The 17,207-nt window shown below is 44.4% G+C and overlaps 1 protein-coding gene across 3 annotated transcripts in view; it reads left to right on the top strand.

Moving 5' to 3' along the window:
- ST8SIA6 (ST8 alpha-N-acetyl-neuraminide alpha-2,8-sialyltransferase 6) overlaps positions 1–17,207 on the top strand; it is a 145,883-nt gene that overhangs the window by 56,041 nt on the left and 72,635 nt on the right. For all 3 annotated transcript variants that reach the window (XM_032349519.1, XM_032349518.1, XM_032349520.1), the window contains exon 3: positions 11,750–11,839. In XM_032349519.1, the coding sequence (XP_032205410.1) occupies positions 11,750–11,839 (90 nt within the window). The remainder of the gene's footprint in view (positions 1–11,749; positions 11,840–17,207) is intronic.

The following is a 17,207-nucleotide window of genomic DNA, read 5'->3' as shown; positions in this document are numbered from 1 at the left end:
TTCCACAAGTAAATGCAAACAGCCTTTATGGGATAGATCACCGTCCGCTACTCAGGAATGTTAAGCCGGTAAATTAGGATTTTGCTCACTGCTCAAATGTGTTCAATGCCTAGCTTTTGGATTGTTTATATTTTAATAGCATATAATTTCCCTGGAGCTTCTGCATTGATTAGGCAGCTTTTCCATGCTGGCTCCTGGTCTTGGCAGCAGTCTGCATTGCTTTGACTTTTCCTTGCTCTGATGATCAGAAACTATCGCACCGCCCTGTTTAACTTTGTTCATTTTGTTTTTTAAACAAGATTGCATGAAATCATCTTTGCAGCATTTGACCCCAATGCTTTTCTGAAAATGAGTATGAAATACAATTATATAAAAATGAACTATGGACTTGCAGGTTATAAGATCATTCCACCCTTTGATGACTAAGCTTATTTTAAAATTGTAGTTATGGTTCAAATAGTTACATAGTTTTGAATTTGTAAGTGTTATTCAGGGCGCCTGGATGGCTCATTCGGTTCAGTGTCAGACTCTTGATTTTGGCTCAGGTCATGATCTTGGGGCCATGGGAAGGAGCCCTGTGTTGGGATCCCCACTGGGCATGGAGCCTGCTTAAGATTCTCTCTCTCTCCCCTGTCCGTCCCCTCACATCCCACCCCTCACCTCTGCATGCAGGGGAGCCCTGTCTCTCTCAAAAAAAAAAAAAAAAAAAAAAGAATTCTTAGAAGTTACCCAGTGGCTATAGCTCTACCTCAAACTCAACTATAGGCTTAGCATGGATATACAGAAAATTATTTCTCCTTTAAATTTTTATCTACGTTTTATTGAGGAAATATTTAGTTGACAGAGAAGTTTCTTTCTTTATTTTTTTCCTTCTTTTTTTTTGGGTGGGGGGTTGGGATGAAGAACCTCTATGAGACTTGCATAGCTAATATGGACATTTCAACATGGATTTTAACTGACATTTTAGAGACATTTCCAACTCATGTCCTTTGGCCTTTTCTCAGTAAAGGCCATATCCTTCAATTACCATCCAGTTTGCTGGAATAATCCCCATGGGAGGGTTGTGTTTGACTGGTTGGTGGGGCTGAGTGGAGGATTTGGTGATGCTGGAGGCTAGTTGTGTGGTTTCTCTGTAGCAGAGCTCCGGGGAAGATGAGCGCTACATCTGGACTCAGGAAAGCAATTATGTTAAATGTTCTCAGTACTATAAATCTCCTCCTGTATTATTTCCTTTGTTGAGCTGTTCATCTGAAAACCTAAAAGCGGCAACATACTCTTGTTAGTGACATGGTCACTTAACTCATTTTACTCTGGTAATTTTTTGTTTCATTGTTTTTCCCACTGTTGCTTCTGGCTGTAAGACAGTCCTACATTTCTTTTCTTTTCTTTTTTAAAAGATTTTATTTATTTATTTGACAGACAGAGACCACAAGTAGGCAGAGAGGCAGGCAGAGAGAGAGAGAGGAAAGCAAGGCCCCCTGCTGAGCAGAGAGCCCAACTCAGGGCTCGATCCCAGGACCCTGGGATCATGACCTGAGCTGAAGGCAGAGGCTTTAACCCACTGAGCCATCCAGGTGCCCCAGTCCTACATTTCTTGAAAGTCTAACTCTAGGCTATCAGGAAAAGCTCTGAGGGGAGATAATCGATGATCAGGTTGACCAATGATCAGCTTCTTTTAAGACTTTATTTGAGGTGTGATGCTTAGTCCAGTAGGACTGGCATCAGCAGAGGCTTGTTGGAAATGCAGAGTATTAGGCCAGATCCCAGACCTCCTGACCCAGAATCTGCATCTTAGTAAATCTCATAGGTGATTCAGAGGCACGTTGTAGTTTGAGAAGCTTGCTTCTAGAGGCACCCCTCATAGTGGCAAGCACCTTGAGGTTTCCTGCTGCATCCTTCTCAAGTGAGCTTTCTGTTCCATCCACTGTGGTGAGTGTGTCCACGCATTATCTCTTACAAACAGCATCAGATCTGTCAAAGAGGTAGTATTATCTCCATTTTGAACACAAAGCTGAAAGCACAGAGGTGTTCAATAACTTTCTTGGAGCTCAGCATCTAGTGTGCAACAGATCCGAACTAGGGTCAGCTTGCTGCCGGTGTTTGTCTTCTTGGTCAGGGGAATCTGTTTATTCCATTTGGAAATATCTTCAACACTCTCATTCAGAGTGCTGGAAGATAGTTTTACCAAAAAAAAAAAAAAAAAAAGGATAGTTTTATTAAAAAGATAAAAGCACGCCTCTCCTACAGATATGAAAATGAACACTTTTGAGATATTTCGTCTAACTCATCTGTAAGGAAACTGGTAAGGTGTTAACAAGCAGTTCAAAGGAATGAATACAAATCTAGATCAGGAATATTGAGAGGAATGTGCAAATGGAGGCAAACCTAATTTCCCCACTGTGGGGGAGAGTTGTCTCTCCACTGGACATAATTCATTTGTACGCCTATCGACAAGAATTATTTTGCTTTGCTGTCAGCTAGCTACAATTTATAGAATCACAAAATAGCTCTGTTAAAGAAAAAATTATTCATGACCCATGTTAAAATGGGGAGGCAGACTTTATTCGTTTCTATCAAGATAGGGGTGGGGACCATCGCAATGGAGTGTTTAAGCAGGGGAGAGAGATTGGGCTCAACTCTGAGGACCACAAGGAAGTGGGGGGATTTATAGCCAAGGAGAACGAGGGGCAGGGGTTAGTGAACAGATTAACAAGAGGAGGCACTGGGATAAGGGGCATTCTGGCGGAACTGGCCTGGCAGGATTCTCACTGCAGGCAGGCCGGGGTGTTAGTTACCACCTGGTGGACAGGGGGGAATGAGGAACTTGGTCAGGTATTCAGGATGATCACTTGTAGGGGATGAAGGCTTCTGGCTAAACTGACTTAGCAGAATTCTTGCTGAAATTGAACCTTAAAGACATTCCCAAGGATGGGGTCTTGTTGAAAAAGCTCAGAGGAGCCTGACTAGAGTTTGGTCAAGGAGAAGGTCTTCATCAGCCCCCATAGATTCAGAATCAGGTCACCTGGAAATCAGGACAGATGTTGCTACAGACAGTGAGTAGCTCTCCATTGAAGGACAGACTTTCCTGCCTATGAATAGAAGCAGAATAATATAGTGGTTAAGAACACAGAACCATAGCGTCTGGGCTCAAACCATATGAATAGCGAACCCACTCCAGTTCTAACCAGCAGAGTGATTTGGGGTATATTCTTTCATCTTACTGGGCTCCGTTTTCCTCATCTGGAAAATGGACGCAGGGCCTACACTGAATATTCATTGCAAGGAATAAACGAGACGATGCATATATAAAGTGTTTCAAAGAGCACCTGGAACCTAGTGACCACACAGTAGATGCTGCTCTTATGACCTTCAAGCTTAACCAGGAGCGCAGCTCAGAATTTTTGCATCAAGGAGCATGGATACTCTCACTAAAAGGATACTCGGCTTCTCTGAGAATTTCAGACTCAAAACACATTCAAGAGAAGTCAAAACAATTTTGGCTGTATGGAGCAAGAGACTGTTGTTGGAGATGGGTTAAAACAAAATACTTAGAGACGCTGCAGTGTGGACGAAGTCCACCCCGACCCTACGCGTTCGAGTTTATCTCGAGTCCCCAAGGATCTCCCACTGGAGGACGGCGAGATGAGACCGGGTGCTCCAAAGCTTGTCACTTGTCTTCCATTTGTCCCCATTGTGCTATTTTCTCTCCTCTCTCTTTTGTCCCTCCTGTTGCTCATTTAGATTTGAAGTTTTAATTAATCTCCATATCAGACTTGTCCTTCTGCTAAATCACTTCAACCTTTGCAGGTGAGTCCGTGTTCCCCATCTGCCTCCAAGGCCTCACACCTGAGCCTGGCCCACCTCTTTCCCTTGCAGCAAGCTTTAGGAGTGGAGAGGCTTAAATTCAGCAGAAGCGGAAGTCTATTAGGTTCATGCCTATGGATCTTTCTTTCAACATCGTAGTGATGGGGAACGATACTGTTCATACTCTAGGGAAAATTTTTGCTTCAGTGGATAAGTTTGCCTTGTTCAGATCACACACTTCCGAGTTATCTGATTCTGATCCCTTGGGAGCAATTTTACAACTCTGTAAGTTGTAGTTAGCTCAGCAATGCAATATCACTCTTGTCTATAAATATGCAAACTATGTCTTACCCAGTAGAGGTCCAACTGGCTTCCCTGCCCCTCTCTACCTGTTTGACCCCCCATTTGCGCGTACATCTCAATATTCCTGATCTATCAATGTGTCTGTACCTTGGATTCTCCTTTGAACTGATTTTCTCATTATGAATAGAATAAAATCTTTAACACGGGTTCACGTTACATCTGTATGAGATTTATGATTGTACGTTTTTGAAAACTATCTTTCAGCCGTGGTAGGGGGCCAGAATACATTATGGTTGCTGATTTAGTAGTGCAGAGAGCTACCTAATTAATCTTTGTCAAGGGGAAACTAAAGACAGGCAAGCATTAAGGTAAAAGCAAGTCCGCAGAGATTGCAGAAATGTCTGCAATTTCAGTTGGCTGCCGTGTTCATGGATAAAAGAGCGAAGTTCTGTCTGGTTGTTTTAAAAGCACATTCTGTTATTTTGAATTAAATGGCACCCACCAAAACACAGATTCATGGTTCCTTGGAATTAATATGATTGCAGAAAATAGCCGGCATTTGTTCTGCGAAGTCAGCATGGCAAGCGTGTCTGTCATGTCTGTCTGTCTGTCCTCCTCACGGGGATTCTTTGCTCAAGGCGGCAGGGACACTGTCCTGTTTACTGTCTTGTCTCCAGTAGTCACTATTCTTAGTGACGCAAGCTTTGGGCTCCATGGATGCTATAGCGAATGACTGAACGAACAGGCAGGCCAGGGTCTGCCCCTCGTCTCTCAGTGGGTTTCGCCATGTCCCGTGTGTGATTGGTATTTCGAAGGCAGACTCGGGTTAACCAAGCTCAGAGAACAATCAGACTGTGCAGTGGGCGGGGACTTGTATCTGTCGTTTAGGGAAACTATGAGGTGAGCTGGAGGAGGTGGGGGGCAATTGTAAGGAATATTTTGCTTGATGACTTGGACAAGTCAGAGCCCTGGTGGTCACTATCACCTCTTACCCCTCTCTGCAGGGGGGTTTCAGCAGGTGGTCAGGAGGCCTTGTCCACTCTTCCGGGCTCCTCTTCTCAGGAGTAGGGAAGGAGCACGAGAAGTCAAAGGAAGAATCCTTAGTCTTGGGCTTTTCATGACTAGGGTGCATTCTCCATCTGTTAAAGCATTGTTTCCTCAGAGAGACTACAACTGGTTGGGTTTTAAGCTTTTCATTTAGACTCACATTCCAGTTTTGCCTCCTTTATGACCACCATAAATAGAATTTGGGTATCCTTGGAAGTGTCCTTGAAAGACCTCGGTCACCTGCAGGCAGATTACTCTTCTCCAGGGGACTGATTGCATGATGGCCTGAATTACAAGTCATGCTCAGAAGGTGATGTCAAGTCTGTTTTAGAGGTCTTTGTGGATGCCCACTAAGGACTGGTGACATCTTGTAGAGATTGAATCCCTTGTGTGTGTGTGTGTGTGTGTGTGTGTGTGTGTTTTAAGGGATATTCTTTATATCATCAGAGGCTTAATTTTTAGTCTTTTGCAGGAGCCGTGTCCTTAAACTTCCCGTTTTTCTGCAAAATTTTGCCAGGTGCCTCTGTAAAGCGATTGCTTTCAACTCAAGACTGACTTAAAAAGACAGCATTTCTAAAAAAGGAGATCAGCCACACAGATAATGATAGCAGAAATGCTTGGTTTTGTATATATTTTTCCCCCAAATCTTATTAAAAGATTTTTTTCTCCCCCGACACAGTGAAGTGAGGAAAATGTGCCTGAAGGCTTGCTTGCCTGTACCACACAAATAAATTCTATAATTAAATAATAAAAGCAGTCAGAATCCATAGTACAAGATTTACAAAGAAGGGAGAAAGAGGAATTTGTAGCATTTAGCATTTAGCAAACTGTCCGTGAAAGAGGAGAGTGGAATTTTGGAGTCCGGGTCCTAGATGGAGCTGTATGTCCAGTCAAGGACTGGGGAGCATGTGCTGAGGGTGATGTGGGTCAAGGAAGGGCTTTGCACAGGGAAATGTCACCATCAGATGTGCACACGCAACAACCACACCCATGGGTCAGTGAGGACGGAGCGGAAGGGACAGGAGGTTGGTGGAGATGTTTGGAGAAAACAGGCAGGCTGAGAAGACAAGAGATCCAGAGAATGTCCTGGGGAATGCTGTCACTGAACACCAGCCAGTTACATAAAATTAACAGGCAGAACAAAAGAACCTGGGGGAACAGAGTAGAAGACCAGGGAGAGAGGACTGTGATGGGGACCAGGTGCAGAGAGGGGAGACTGCTGTCCAGCTACTGGGAAGTAAAGTAGGAGGACCAAAATATCCCCCAGATTTGGTGATACTTTCCAAGAACAGCTGAGTGGATTTGGAGAAGAAAAGCAATAGTGGCAGGGTACATTCTGAGAGCCAAGGTAATAGGTAAAGGGGAATAGCAGGATGAGATTTGTTCTGTTTTGACAATGAGTTGGTAGAGAATTGAGCATGAGGAGAAGGAGGAGACCATGGGAGAGAAAGGGAACAAAATAAAAGGATGGGCCCAGATCTCAGAGGAGACAGGGAGGGATGGGGTGGCAGGTCGACTATCCTTTTGCTGGGCAGGGAGACTGGTTTGCTGAGATGGAAAGTAAGGTTGGCTGGTCCCTAGAGATCAGTTCACACCTGACAGCACTGCTTTTCTTTGAGATAGGACACATGATTAAGTGAGAAGTCTGGAAAGCAGATGCCGGTGAATGGGTAGGTAGCCATTGAGGAAAGCAAGAAGAGAGGCTAGCTGGTGACGTGGAGCAGAATCATCAAGACGGACCAAAGACCAAGCAAACTGGACACCATTGATGTATCAAGGCACCAACCACCTACCTATGTGATTGCTTATTTCCAGTGGTCCTCAGGGGTCAGGTATAGCAATGGATGAGGCCAGGAGTCTCCATTACTGCAGCTTTGCCAGGGGGAAGTGACAGAATACAAAGAGAGAAAGGAATTGAGAGCAGTCTGAAGGTAACGGTCTTGCACGGCAACCCATGAGCAGAGACTGTGTTCTTATAATGGAGTGATTAAAGAGGCACTGGCTGGGTAGTTAGAGCCATCTCTGCTCGCTGGTCTGGGAGGTTTCAAGTGCTCTGGAGTCCAAGGTCTTGTGCTTCTCCAAGGGGATGGCCACTGACTCTTCTGTGACTGGTCTTGGGGGCGCTCTCAGCTGTGCAGCTCACTGGATCATATGTCACCCGATCCTTTTCTGAACCTGATTCCAGTTAGAAGTATTTTAGAAGGGCCTTCACCAGAAATTGAAATGAAATAAAAAAAAAAAAAAAGTCTCAGAGTTGACAGAAAAAAACAGAATTCGTGTTTGAAGCCTGAGAGAGTCAGTCCCACAGTATTTCGTTATTAGAGCTTCCCTGGAAGCCCTCTTGATTCGTTGCATTTTCTCTCTCTACACCCAACTGCTCGGACCACCAACTTGAGTTAGTTTTGGGGGCCCCCTGCACTGATATCCTGGACTTCCGCCTGACCATGAGCTCCCCAATGTCAGGTTGTGATGTGCTTCATTCTGTAGCTGCCTTGACCATTTCAGGTTCTCCCTGCCCCCTGGTCCCTTAGGATGGGCCATTCCAACCTGATCTCCGAGACTCCTTTCTGGGTTACAGATCGGCCCGCACCTGCTTTGTGGCAATCTCTTGTTCTGCCAGCTTGCCTTTGACTCCGGGGCTTCAGAATTCCTGCCTGCACCTTGATTAGTTCCCACTTTCTCTCTTTTGGCCCGTCTGGGAGATGTCCCCATGTCTTTTCTCCAATCAGAACTGACAAGGTTTCTTCTTCTTCTTGTCCAAGAGCAAGTTACTCCATCATAGTCCTCTGAAAGAGCTCAGATCCAAGCAACATCTAATTCTTTTTTTTTAAATTTTATTTATTTGTTTGACAGACAGATTACAAGTAGGCAGAGAGGCAGGCAGAGAGAGAGAGAGAGGAGGAAGCAGGCTCCCCACTGAGCAGGGAACCCGATGCGGGGTTCAATCCCAGGACCCTGGGACCATGACCTGAGCTGAAGGCAGAGGCTTTAACCCACTGAGCCACCCAGGCGCCCCCAATATCTAATTCTTACCTACTTGCATGGCAGAGAGGTCTGACCAGCTAACCTAACCAGGCCGTCTCACCTTCTAATGCTCCTGTGTCTCTTGGTGTCTCTCAGGCTCTCAGATATTCAGGCATTTTAAAACATGGTAGTTACAGGGACACCTGGGTGGCTCAGTGGGTTAAGCATCTGCCTTTGGCTCAGGCCGTGATCCCAGTGTCCTGGGATCGAGTCCTGCATTGGGCTCTCTGCTGAGCAGAATCTGCTTCTCCCTTTGCCTGCTGCTCCCCTGCTTGTGCTCTCTCTCTCTCTGACAAATAGATAAATAATCTAAAAATATATTTTAAAAAATAGCAGTTACATTGTTAAAATGTACTTCTGTCACTTTAAATAACAAACATAGTTGAAAACAGCATGAACGGAGAGACTTCTCTGGAGGGGAGACAAAGGGTCTGTATTGGTCAGACGCCTAATGTAGACAGATGTCTGAATACCGATTCTGCGTGTGAGTATCTCACTGTTTTCCTCGGCAGGTTTTAAGGACATTAGATGAAAGGAAGAAAAGTATGAAGACCCTGAATGAAAGGAGGCAGGAGAGAAACAGAAACAAAGAGAGATCAAGGGGCTTCCCTTTCTGTCCCTTTCACGGAGAAGTAGCTTCTAGGGGTGGGACAGGTTTCTGACCCGTGTGTGTCAATAACCATGACAGGTTTGAGGAACGAATACAGTGATGCATTAGAATAAAAGCCTGATATGGATTTAGTGACTTCTGTGTGCCAGGTGTTTTTGTACACATCCTGTGTATCTCCTTGTCTTAGTCCGTTCGGGCTGCTGGAACAGACTAGTGTCGAGCGAGTGGCTTATAAACAACCATAAATGTATTTCCCTTCTCTGGAGGCTGGATGTCCAAGATGGCGGCCCGTTCAGCTCTGGTGAGGGCTCACTTCCTCTGAGGTGGCGCTCTCTTACTGTAACTTCACAGGGCAGCCTGGGGACTCCCAGGCCGATTTTATAAGGGCACTAATTGCATTCCTGACCCACCCTGGCATGTTGTCATCACCTCCCAAGCATTCCTCCTCCGCTTGCCATCACCTTGGAGGTCAGAATTTCGACATAGGAATTCAGGGGTGGTAAACATTCAATCTATAGCCTCCATTTAACGACTTTATTGAGTAAAGATTTTTATAAAGGAAACCCTAAAGGCTGGCCCTCCTGATCCCTCAGACCCTGTTTTTCCCCCTGACTTCATGTTCTCATCTTCACTTTACAGCAGACACTCTCATTTGCTTTCCACGGATCTTCTGTGATTTCAGTTGGACAAAACTGTTCTGACTTTTTATTAACAAAGATACTCTCCAATTTAAGGGAAGTTGTGGGACACTAAATCCCACTGGTGCCCGCTCGCCACAGTTGCACAATTCAGTATTGCAAAGCCATCATAATTCAAAGCGCTGTTGGCCTGGTAATTCACTTCATTAACGGTGCTGCCTGAATAAAATACACAGCAAATTAGAAATAAACAAATCCTTGGAAGGTACGATAATATATTCAGAAAGCACAGAAGGTCAGGCCTGAAGACGGAGGAGGGAGAAGGAGAAAGGAGATGGGGGGTGGGGGAACCAGTCGGATCAGGATAAGAAGGATTTTTGTGTCTGTAGGTGCTCTGTGGACAGTGTTTTTAGAAAGCCTTGCTGAGAAATACCGGAGAACTAATTACGAAGCTGTCTCGTGTATATCTTTACCTTCACACCTCCTGCTCCCCTCACTTCCTGGATCCAATTTATTATGAAATCCTGTCAGTCTTACCTGCAGAACAGATCTCACCGTCTGTCAGCTTCTGGCTCCACTCTGCATTCGGGGTGGGCCTGTGCCTTGTTCTGGCTGTTGGGGTTTGCAGTCGGGGTGGGCCTGTGCCTACTTCTGACCAGGCTGACCCATGCAGAGATGGGGGTCACGCTTTCCAGAGCTTTCTTCTCTTACCACACAGGTACAGAAGCAGGTTGTTGGAATGAAGGTGCCACGAGACCTTCTGTCCAAGCTGTCTGGATCCCTAAATTTCAGGGAGTGCAACTGCCCAGGAAAGCCAGGCAGCTGGGCAGCAGGCGTCTCCCAAGCAGGGCGCAGACCCTGTTCCATAAGGCACCTGCTGGCTGGGTGTCGTCACATTGTGTTCCATTGTCGCCTGGCTGGGTGTCGTCACATCGTGTTCCATTGTCGCCCGGCTAGGAAGACGAACTGCCTTCCTCTCTCTCCTAACCAGCCCAGCTTTTCAGCAGCCCTGCCTCCCTTCAGCTGTTTTCTCAGCAAAGGGAAGCTCTGAAAATGTACACAAGGGTCGCAGGACTGTCCTGCTTCCCCTTGTTACTAGGATGGATTCTCCACATGCTTTAGCAGTCCTGCGTGCTTGCCTACTTCTTTCAGTTCCTCAGATGCTCTGGGCTGCCGCTCCATTCTGGGGCCTTTGCACCTGCTTTGTCCTCTGCCTGGAACCTCCCCCCCACCAACCTCCCATAGTTCACCTGGCTCCCTTAGATTATCCTTGCAGTCTCCAACCTGCACAACACTGTCTCAGAGGCTCCCTGAGGGTGCAGAGGTCTTCTCATTACGCACTCCAGCGGCACCTCCTGCTGTTTTAAAGATCCCAGTCACAGTTCATCATTCTGTATTCATTTGTGTGGCTTTTTGTTTGAGGACCAGGTTTCTCCGCGACCAGACTTGATGCCCCCTCGGGGAAAGGGCCCCTGCCTGTTTTATCTACCAAAGCAGCCTGTGCCTGGCCTCCAGCCCCTACCAGGTTCTCAGCAAATACCTTCAGGATGATTAAATAAATGCATTTAATGCTAGGTCAGAATTCTGTGCATATTTTGGGAGTTTAAGGAGAGTGTGAGTGGATACTGTTTCAAGGATTTATGGTCTCAGCCAAGGTACCAAATGCTTTACATTGTTTCCTCTATCATGTCTCCATCATGACAACAGTAGTATGTGGTCAGACTTGAGGTGTAGAAGCTGATCTGGAGCGAGATGATGCCCACGTGTGTCTCGGAGGCTCAGGAGGCTGCCCGACCCCATGATCCATTTCCTTAACTTGCTTTTTCATTTGGCTTCTTTCCATCTCCAGTTTTCCAAGTTCATGAAACAAAAAGAACAAGCTCTCATATCATGGGTGTCATAGTAATCACGGGCCAGACCGACCATGCTTTCTTTTTGGAGAGAATACTGATCTCTTGTATGTGTATGCTTCCCGCCAGACAGTGTCTCTTTAACGTGACGGGTGATGCATGGAATGATTACAACTGTTCAGTGATGTGTTCATTGGAAATACTAACAAGATATGAAAACCTGAAAATACAAAGTCTTCCACCGGGAGTTCTTTCCTGTTTTGACTTTATAGTGCAAACTTTTTTTTTTTTTTCCTAATTTAGACCTGTCAGAGGTGAAAATATCAATTTCCTTTTCCACGGAGAAATCCAATAATGGGATGAAAATCAGACTTCATTTGGGCACACTGGATCAATTATATCTGGATGTTGTTAACGTTATCTTATGGCTCTCATTTTAAATCAATCTTTTTAAAATCTCTTTCATGGAACAGCACATATCTGAGTGAGAAGTCCCTCCAGCTGACAGAAACATGCAAAAGACTGCAAGATGGCTTTCAGACGTTATCTAGCAAACTAAAAAGGTAAGTTCTACTTTTTAACATTGAATCGAATTTTTAGAAGAAGTGTTTTGCATTCAAAAATGTTTTACTTTGAAACCTTTTGGAAAATGAGACTGTGTTCATGCTCAGGCTTCCCCTGGGGCTCTGAGAAGCTCTCTCTGGTGAGCAGGTGGACAGAGGCGGGGGGGGGGGGGTGGACAGAGCAGGCCAGGGTGAGACCCTGGTAGTGGGGACTCCATTTATCTGTCCCTGGATCCCCATTCACTGAAGACTCTGTGTAGTTTTACTGGCTAGACTTTATAGGCCTTCACTCTTTTTTGAGGAGCCTGGAAGCATTCTGGATGCTATCCTAGAAAAATGTACACTTGTCCGGAATCGCTTATAATTCCAGAAGGTTAGCAGGTTTACTCCTAGTCCTAGTGGTGGTTCACCTTCCACTCCCCAATCCCACCCAACCCCTCACCTGCTTCCAATCCTGTGTTTTAGAGAGATCCCTGTACCATCTTCTTCCTACTGGGAAGGGAGGTCTTAAAGCTCCAAGCTTCACAATAGGAGAGCCCCTGGTGGCCTAAGAGTCTGATGGGTGGCAGGTAGGCAGTGTGGGATGAAGGGTGTGAGTGTGGGGCAAGGGGCCTGTGCTTACATCTGTCACCTTCCTCAAAGGAACCAAGCTGAGTTGCATTTAGTATTAATCATACTCAGATCCTGGAACCCAAGATCTTCGAGGCAGGGCTCCCCAGAGAGGAACCCATAGGTTATCTGACTTTGGGGGCTTAAAAGTGAAAGGTTTTATAGTATAGTATAAATATTCCTGCGGTGTAAAGAACCCCACAGCTCTCACTTGGAAACCTCAGCTGCTATTCCGGGCCAGACAGTCATGTTCAGGGCAGGAACATAGTACCAGGGTGACCACCGCTGCCAGCCCAGGACATCACTTCTTGGTCTGAGCCTCTTGAATGCTTGGATCCTTGAAATTATTAGGGAACCCCGAGACTGAGTACGATCTCTGATTTACGTTCATCTGGTTTGACCATCCAGTCCTGTGTGTTAGCTCAGTTTATTACAAAAGGATAGCCCCAATAAAATTTCAGTTTTCTTTTCCCTAAATTCCAACCGAGGGACCCTTATGCTTCCTGGAGAAATCTACTGTGCTGTGTGCCTTCTGTCCGCCACACCTGACCACCTTTTCTCTCTTCACTATAGTTTGGTCTGTGCATTTCTTTGCCCTGGAATGTTGACCCACAAGGACTTCATCAGCATACCTCTTGCTCCTTGTCATCTAGTTTTCTTTGGATTTGAGTCAGAGGGGAACACCAGAAGGAGAACAGAAAGAGGAAAGGATCTTTCTTTGTGGTGGTGCTGTAGGTGCACCACCTCCTTGACCAAAGGAAAGGGCTCTATCTCGAATGAAGGTCATGACTTTTGTTAGGTGTCTCTTTCTCTCCCTCCCTCGGCTTTCATTCTCTCCCTGGACCCTTCATGTCAGGAATAAGCCATTAACAGTCCCCTGACATTGTGCTTGGATTTCCCTACATCCAGCCCAGGCCTTTTGAAAAAGTCCCTTTCAGAAGCTGTTCTTAAAAGACTATAGACGAGTGGGCTATCATCCTTGCCAGGACCCTCACTTACCATAGTTTGGCTAGAAGAAACTGTTGCACATGCATCTCTCTCTGCATGATAAATTCATTCAATTTTGTGGTGGACCTAAAGTAGCTCACACGTTACAGATGGTGCAACACATCTATTTTTATCATGGTATAGCTGTTGCTTTATTTGTTGGGTGTGGGGGCTACAGGTCTTTCTCTGAAACTTTCCCCAGGGATCTCGAATCCCACACCTCCTGCAGGTTCCCAGCATCAGACATGGCACAATGACACGTGGAAAGTAGAACTTGGAAAAATCAGTTCTTGCTCCACCATACCCTGTGACAGGCTGGTGAGACTCCTTGCCTGATGTGTGACGCTGCACGTGAAAGTTGCCTTTGACTTTCATCAGCATTCTCCCTGACATGAGCTGTTTTTGCTCCCCGAAGTGACAAAAGTCCTCAATGTAAAAATGACCCATAGCTGTACATTGAAGCAAAGCACTTGAGTCAGCATGGAAGAAAATTCTTTAATCGTGGAAGGTTGTTGTTTTTTTTTCTTCCAAGGACAGAATGTAACAACTTTATTAAGTGCGTCAACAAAAATAGTCAGTGGCCGTGTGCTAATGAGAATGTCTGTGCCTGTGCCCTCATGTTTGCTCTTGCACTTTTTTCTATTGTTTTGGATTTGGTGCTGAGACCTCTTCTTGGCTGCTCTTCAGGGGGATGCATTTCCATTATGCACACAATTTTCAACTAGCTCACATAATTAGCCTGCGCGGGTATTCTGTTTGGCAAAGGTCTAGAGAGAGCAAGCATGAATTGCCCATTGTTATGAAAGTGTTATTTTGCACACAGGAGACTAATTTTTTCAGTTGTATCATCTGTTGTCAGGAATTGTGTGTTCTGCGACTCAGTGCTATTATAGACTTACAGGGGACAGTCGGGAGAGCTATTCAATATGGGGTGATAAAAAGTAATTTCATTTTCTCAGAAATAATTATTTAGCTCTGTTTTCGTCATGGTCTGGTAAAGTCTTAGAATTTTCTCTTTCTTTAGCCAATTTGTCCCTTTAGGTTTGCGAAAATAAAACCTAGGAAGACACAGTTATAGTGGGAGGGAAACTGCTCTTTTTCTCCTTTGGTCTTTAGTACATCTTTGAATAAAAGAAAATTAAACAGTCGCTATTTGGAGGACAGCAGTTCTGGAATCGCAGTTCTTTATTGTCTGAGATTCTGAGCTCCATGGACGTGGCCCTATTCCATTGCCTTGCTGCAGCCAGAACTGTGGGTGGTTGCAGCACTGTCCTGCTCCCTGGCAGGGGCAGGTGAGCCTGAGTGATCACGGTATTCTCCTGCACCCAGCCAAAAGCCAGCGCACAGGCAAGGCACTGTCCCACTGTTCCTGAAACTCGGGGGCACACACTGTTGAAACATAGTCCCGCTCCCTTTCTGAAGTCAGCGAGCATGCCCTACCCCCGACATTAGCTGTCCAGGGGGCATGCGCAGTCCGTACAGGAACACCATCTGATTGCCTGGTCACATCAGCTAAGGGGGCTGGAGTTCCTAAACATCATGGAAAGGTAACAATTCAAAGAACAGTTATTGTCCAGCCACCACTTCCAGGGCACTTCGCAGACAACAGACTGAAACACAACCTGTCTTCCTCTGAAAAAGGCCTGCTTACTTAGCCTGGATCTTTGGCGTGAGGGACAGGCTTTTGGTTTCCCAGCATCTGGAGGCTGACGTGGTGCTCCCTGGGAATGTAAGCGGGGAGACACTATTCTTGAGCACCACCTTGGCCTTGCTACAGATTGATGAGACCTGCCAAAGAAGAGGTTATATACTTATCTGGAGCCCCGATTTTTGTACTCTTGTCCAGAGGATACTTCTGGATCTCCTGGTCTGGAGGCCAGCAGGGATGATGATTGTGGCCCCTCAGGAGTTATATATTTGCACACGTTAGCAGCTGCTTCCTGAGGGACCAGTTTCCAATCGGCCTGAAAGTAAGTCCTAAATGAGCTTCCTCCCCTTGGAACACTCACAGTTCTTGGCACACTCTTAAAAATGGGGACATATCAAGAATAAAGTGTTTGGTTTAGACAATCACAAAGGCTCAAGAGACAGCCAAGAGCTAGAGGAAAGTGAAACAAGAATGTTCATCCCCTACACAATGCCACTTCTTCAAGATAGGTAGTTGCTTCACGTAATACACAGAAACAGAGAGAGTGAAGCAAACTGAGGAAACAAAGAAGTATGTTCCTAATGAATGAATAAGAGAAAACCTCAGAAAAAACCTTAATGATATGCAGATAAGTAATTTGCCTGATAAAGAATTCAAAGTCATGTTCATAAAGTTGCTCACTGAACTTGGGATGAAAACACTGATAAGTCCAACTAGGAGTCTTAAAATATGAGAAAGTACCAAACAGTAGTCATGGAGCTGAAAAATACAGTAATGTAGCTGAAAAATACAGTAACTGCACTGAAAAATACACCAGAGGGGTTTAATAATAGAGGGATGAAGCAGAAGAACAGATTAGCAAGTTGGAAGACAAAGCAATGGAGTTAACCCAGATAAAGCAGCATAAAGAAATGAATAAAACTTAAGAGACTTATGGTACAAAATCCAGTGAAATAGCATTTACATCATGGGGGTCCCAGAAGGAGAAGAGAGAAAGGGGCAGAAGACTTATTTGAAGAAATAATGGCTGATAATTTTCCTAACCTGGTGAAGGAACAGACATCCAGGTTTAAGAACCCAGAAATTCCAAAATAAGATGGGTCCAAAGAGAGCCACACCAAGACATATTATAATCAAAATGTCAAAAGTTAAAGAGAAAAAATCTTAAAAGAAGCAAGAGAAAAGCAATTTCCCATTGTTACGTACAAGGGATATCCCATAAGGCTATCAACAGATTTCCGTTGATATCAGCAGAAATTCTGCCAATCCAGAAGGAAGTAGCAGGACATATTCAAAGCGCTAAAAGGAAAAAAAAAATCTTTCAGCCAAGAATAATCAACCTAACAAGGTTATTATTCAGAATCGAAGGAGAAGTAGAGTTTTCTAGAACAGAGAAGCTAAAGGCCTACTACTATTAAAGCAGCCTTGCCAGAAAATTTTAAGGGATTTTTTAAGCTGAAAAGAAATGACACTCATTAATAACAAGAGAACATGAAATTAAAACTCTCACTGCAAAAATATATTTTTATTATATATTTAATAAATTTACAGTAAAGGTAGTGGGTTAATTACTTTAAAACAACTATAAAGGATAAAAGACAAACATAGTAAAAAACTGACCCAAACTATAATAATTAGTTAAGGGATACATAAAATAAAAATAAGTAAAATGTGACATCAAAAACATAAAATGTGGTGATGGGTTAAAAATGTAGAGTTTTAAAATGTGTTCAAATTTAAGTTGCTATCAACTTTCAAACACAAACATAAGATGATATATACATAAGATGTTATATACATAAGATGATATATATAAACGTAATGGTAATCACAATGCAAAAATATATAGTAAGTATATAAAAGAAAATGAGAAATGAATTTAATGTAGCACTAAATAAAAGTCATCAAATCACAGGGGAAGAGAAAAAGAGAAGAAAAGAAAAGGAGGAACCTCCCAAACAACCAGAAGACAGTGTATAAAATGACAGCAAGTACAACCTACGAATAATTACTTTAAATGTAAACGGTTTAGATTCACTGATCAAAAACATAGAGTGACTGAAGGGATAAGGAAAAAAAAAAGACAGATACACAGTAACTACAAGAGACTCACTTTAGAAGGAA

Source organism: Mustela erminea, chromosome 6, assembly GCF_009829155.1.
Source record: "Mustela erminea isolate mMusErm1 chromosome 6, mMusErm1.Pri, whole genome shotgun sequence".
In the NCBI taxonomy this organism is placed as follows: Eukaryota; Metazoa; Chordata; class Mammalia; order Carnivora; family Mustelidae; genus Mustela; species Mustela erminea.
This window is presented reverse-complemented; position numbering and strand designations above follow the sequence as displayed.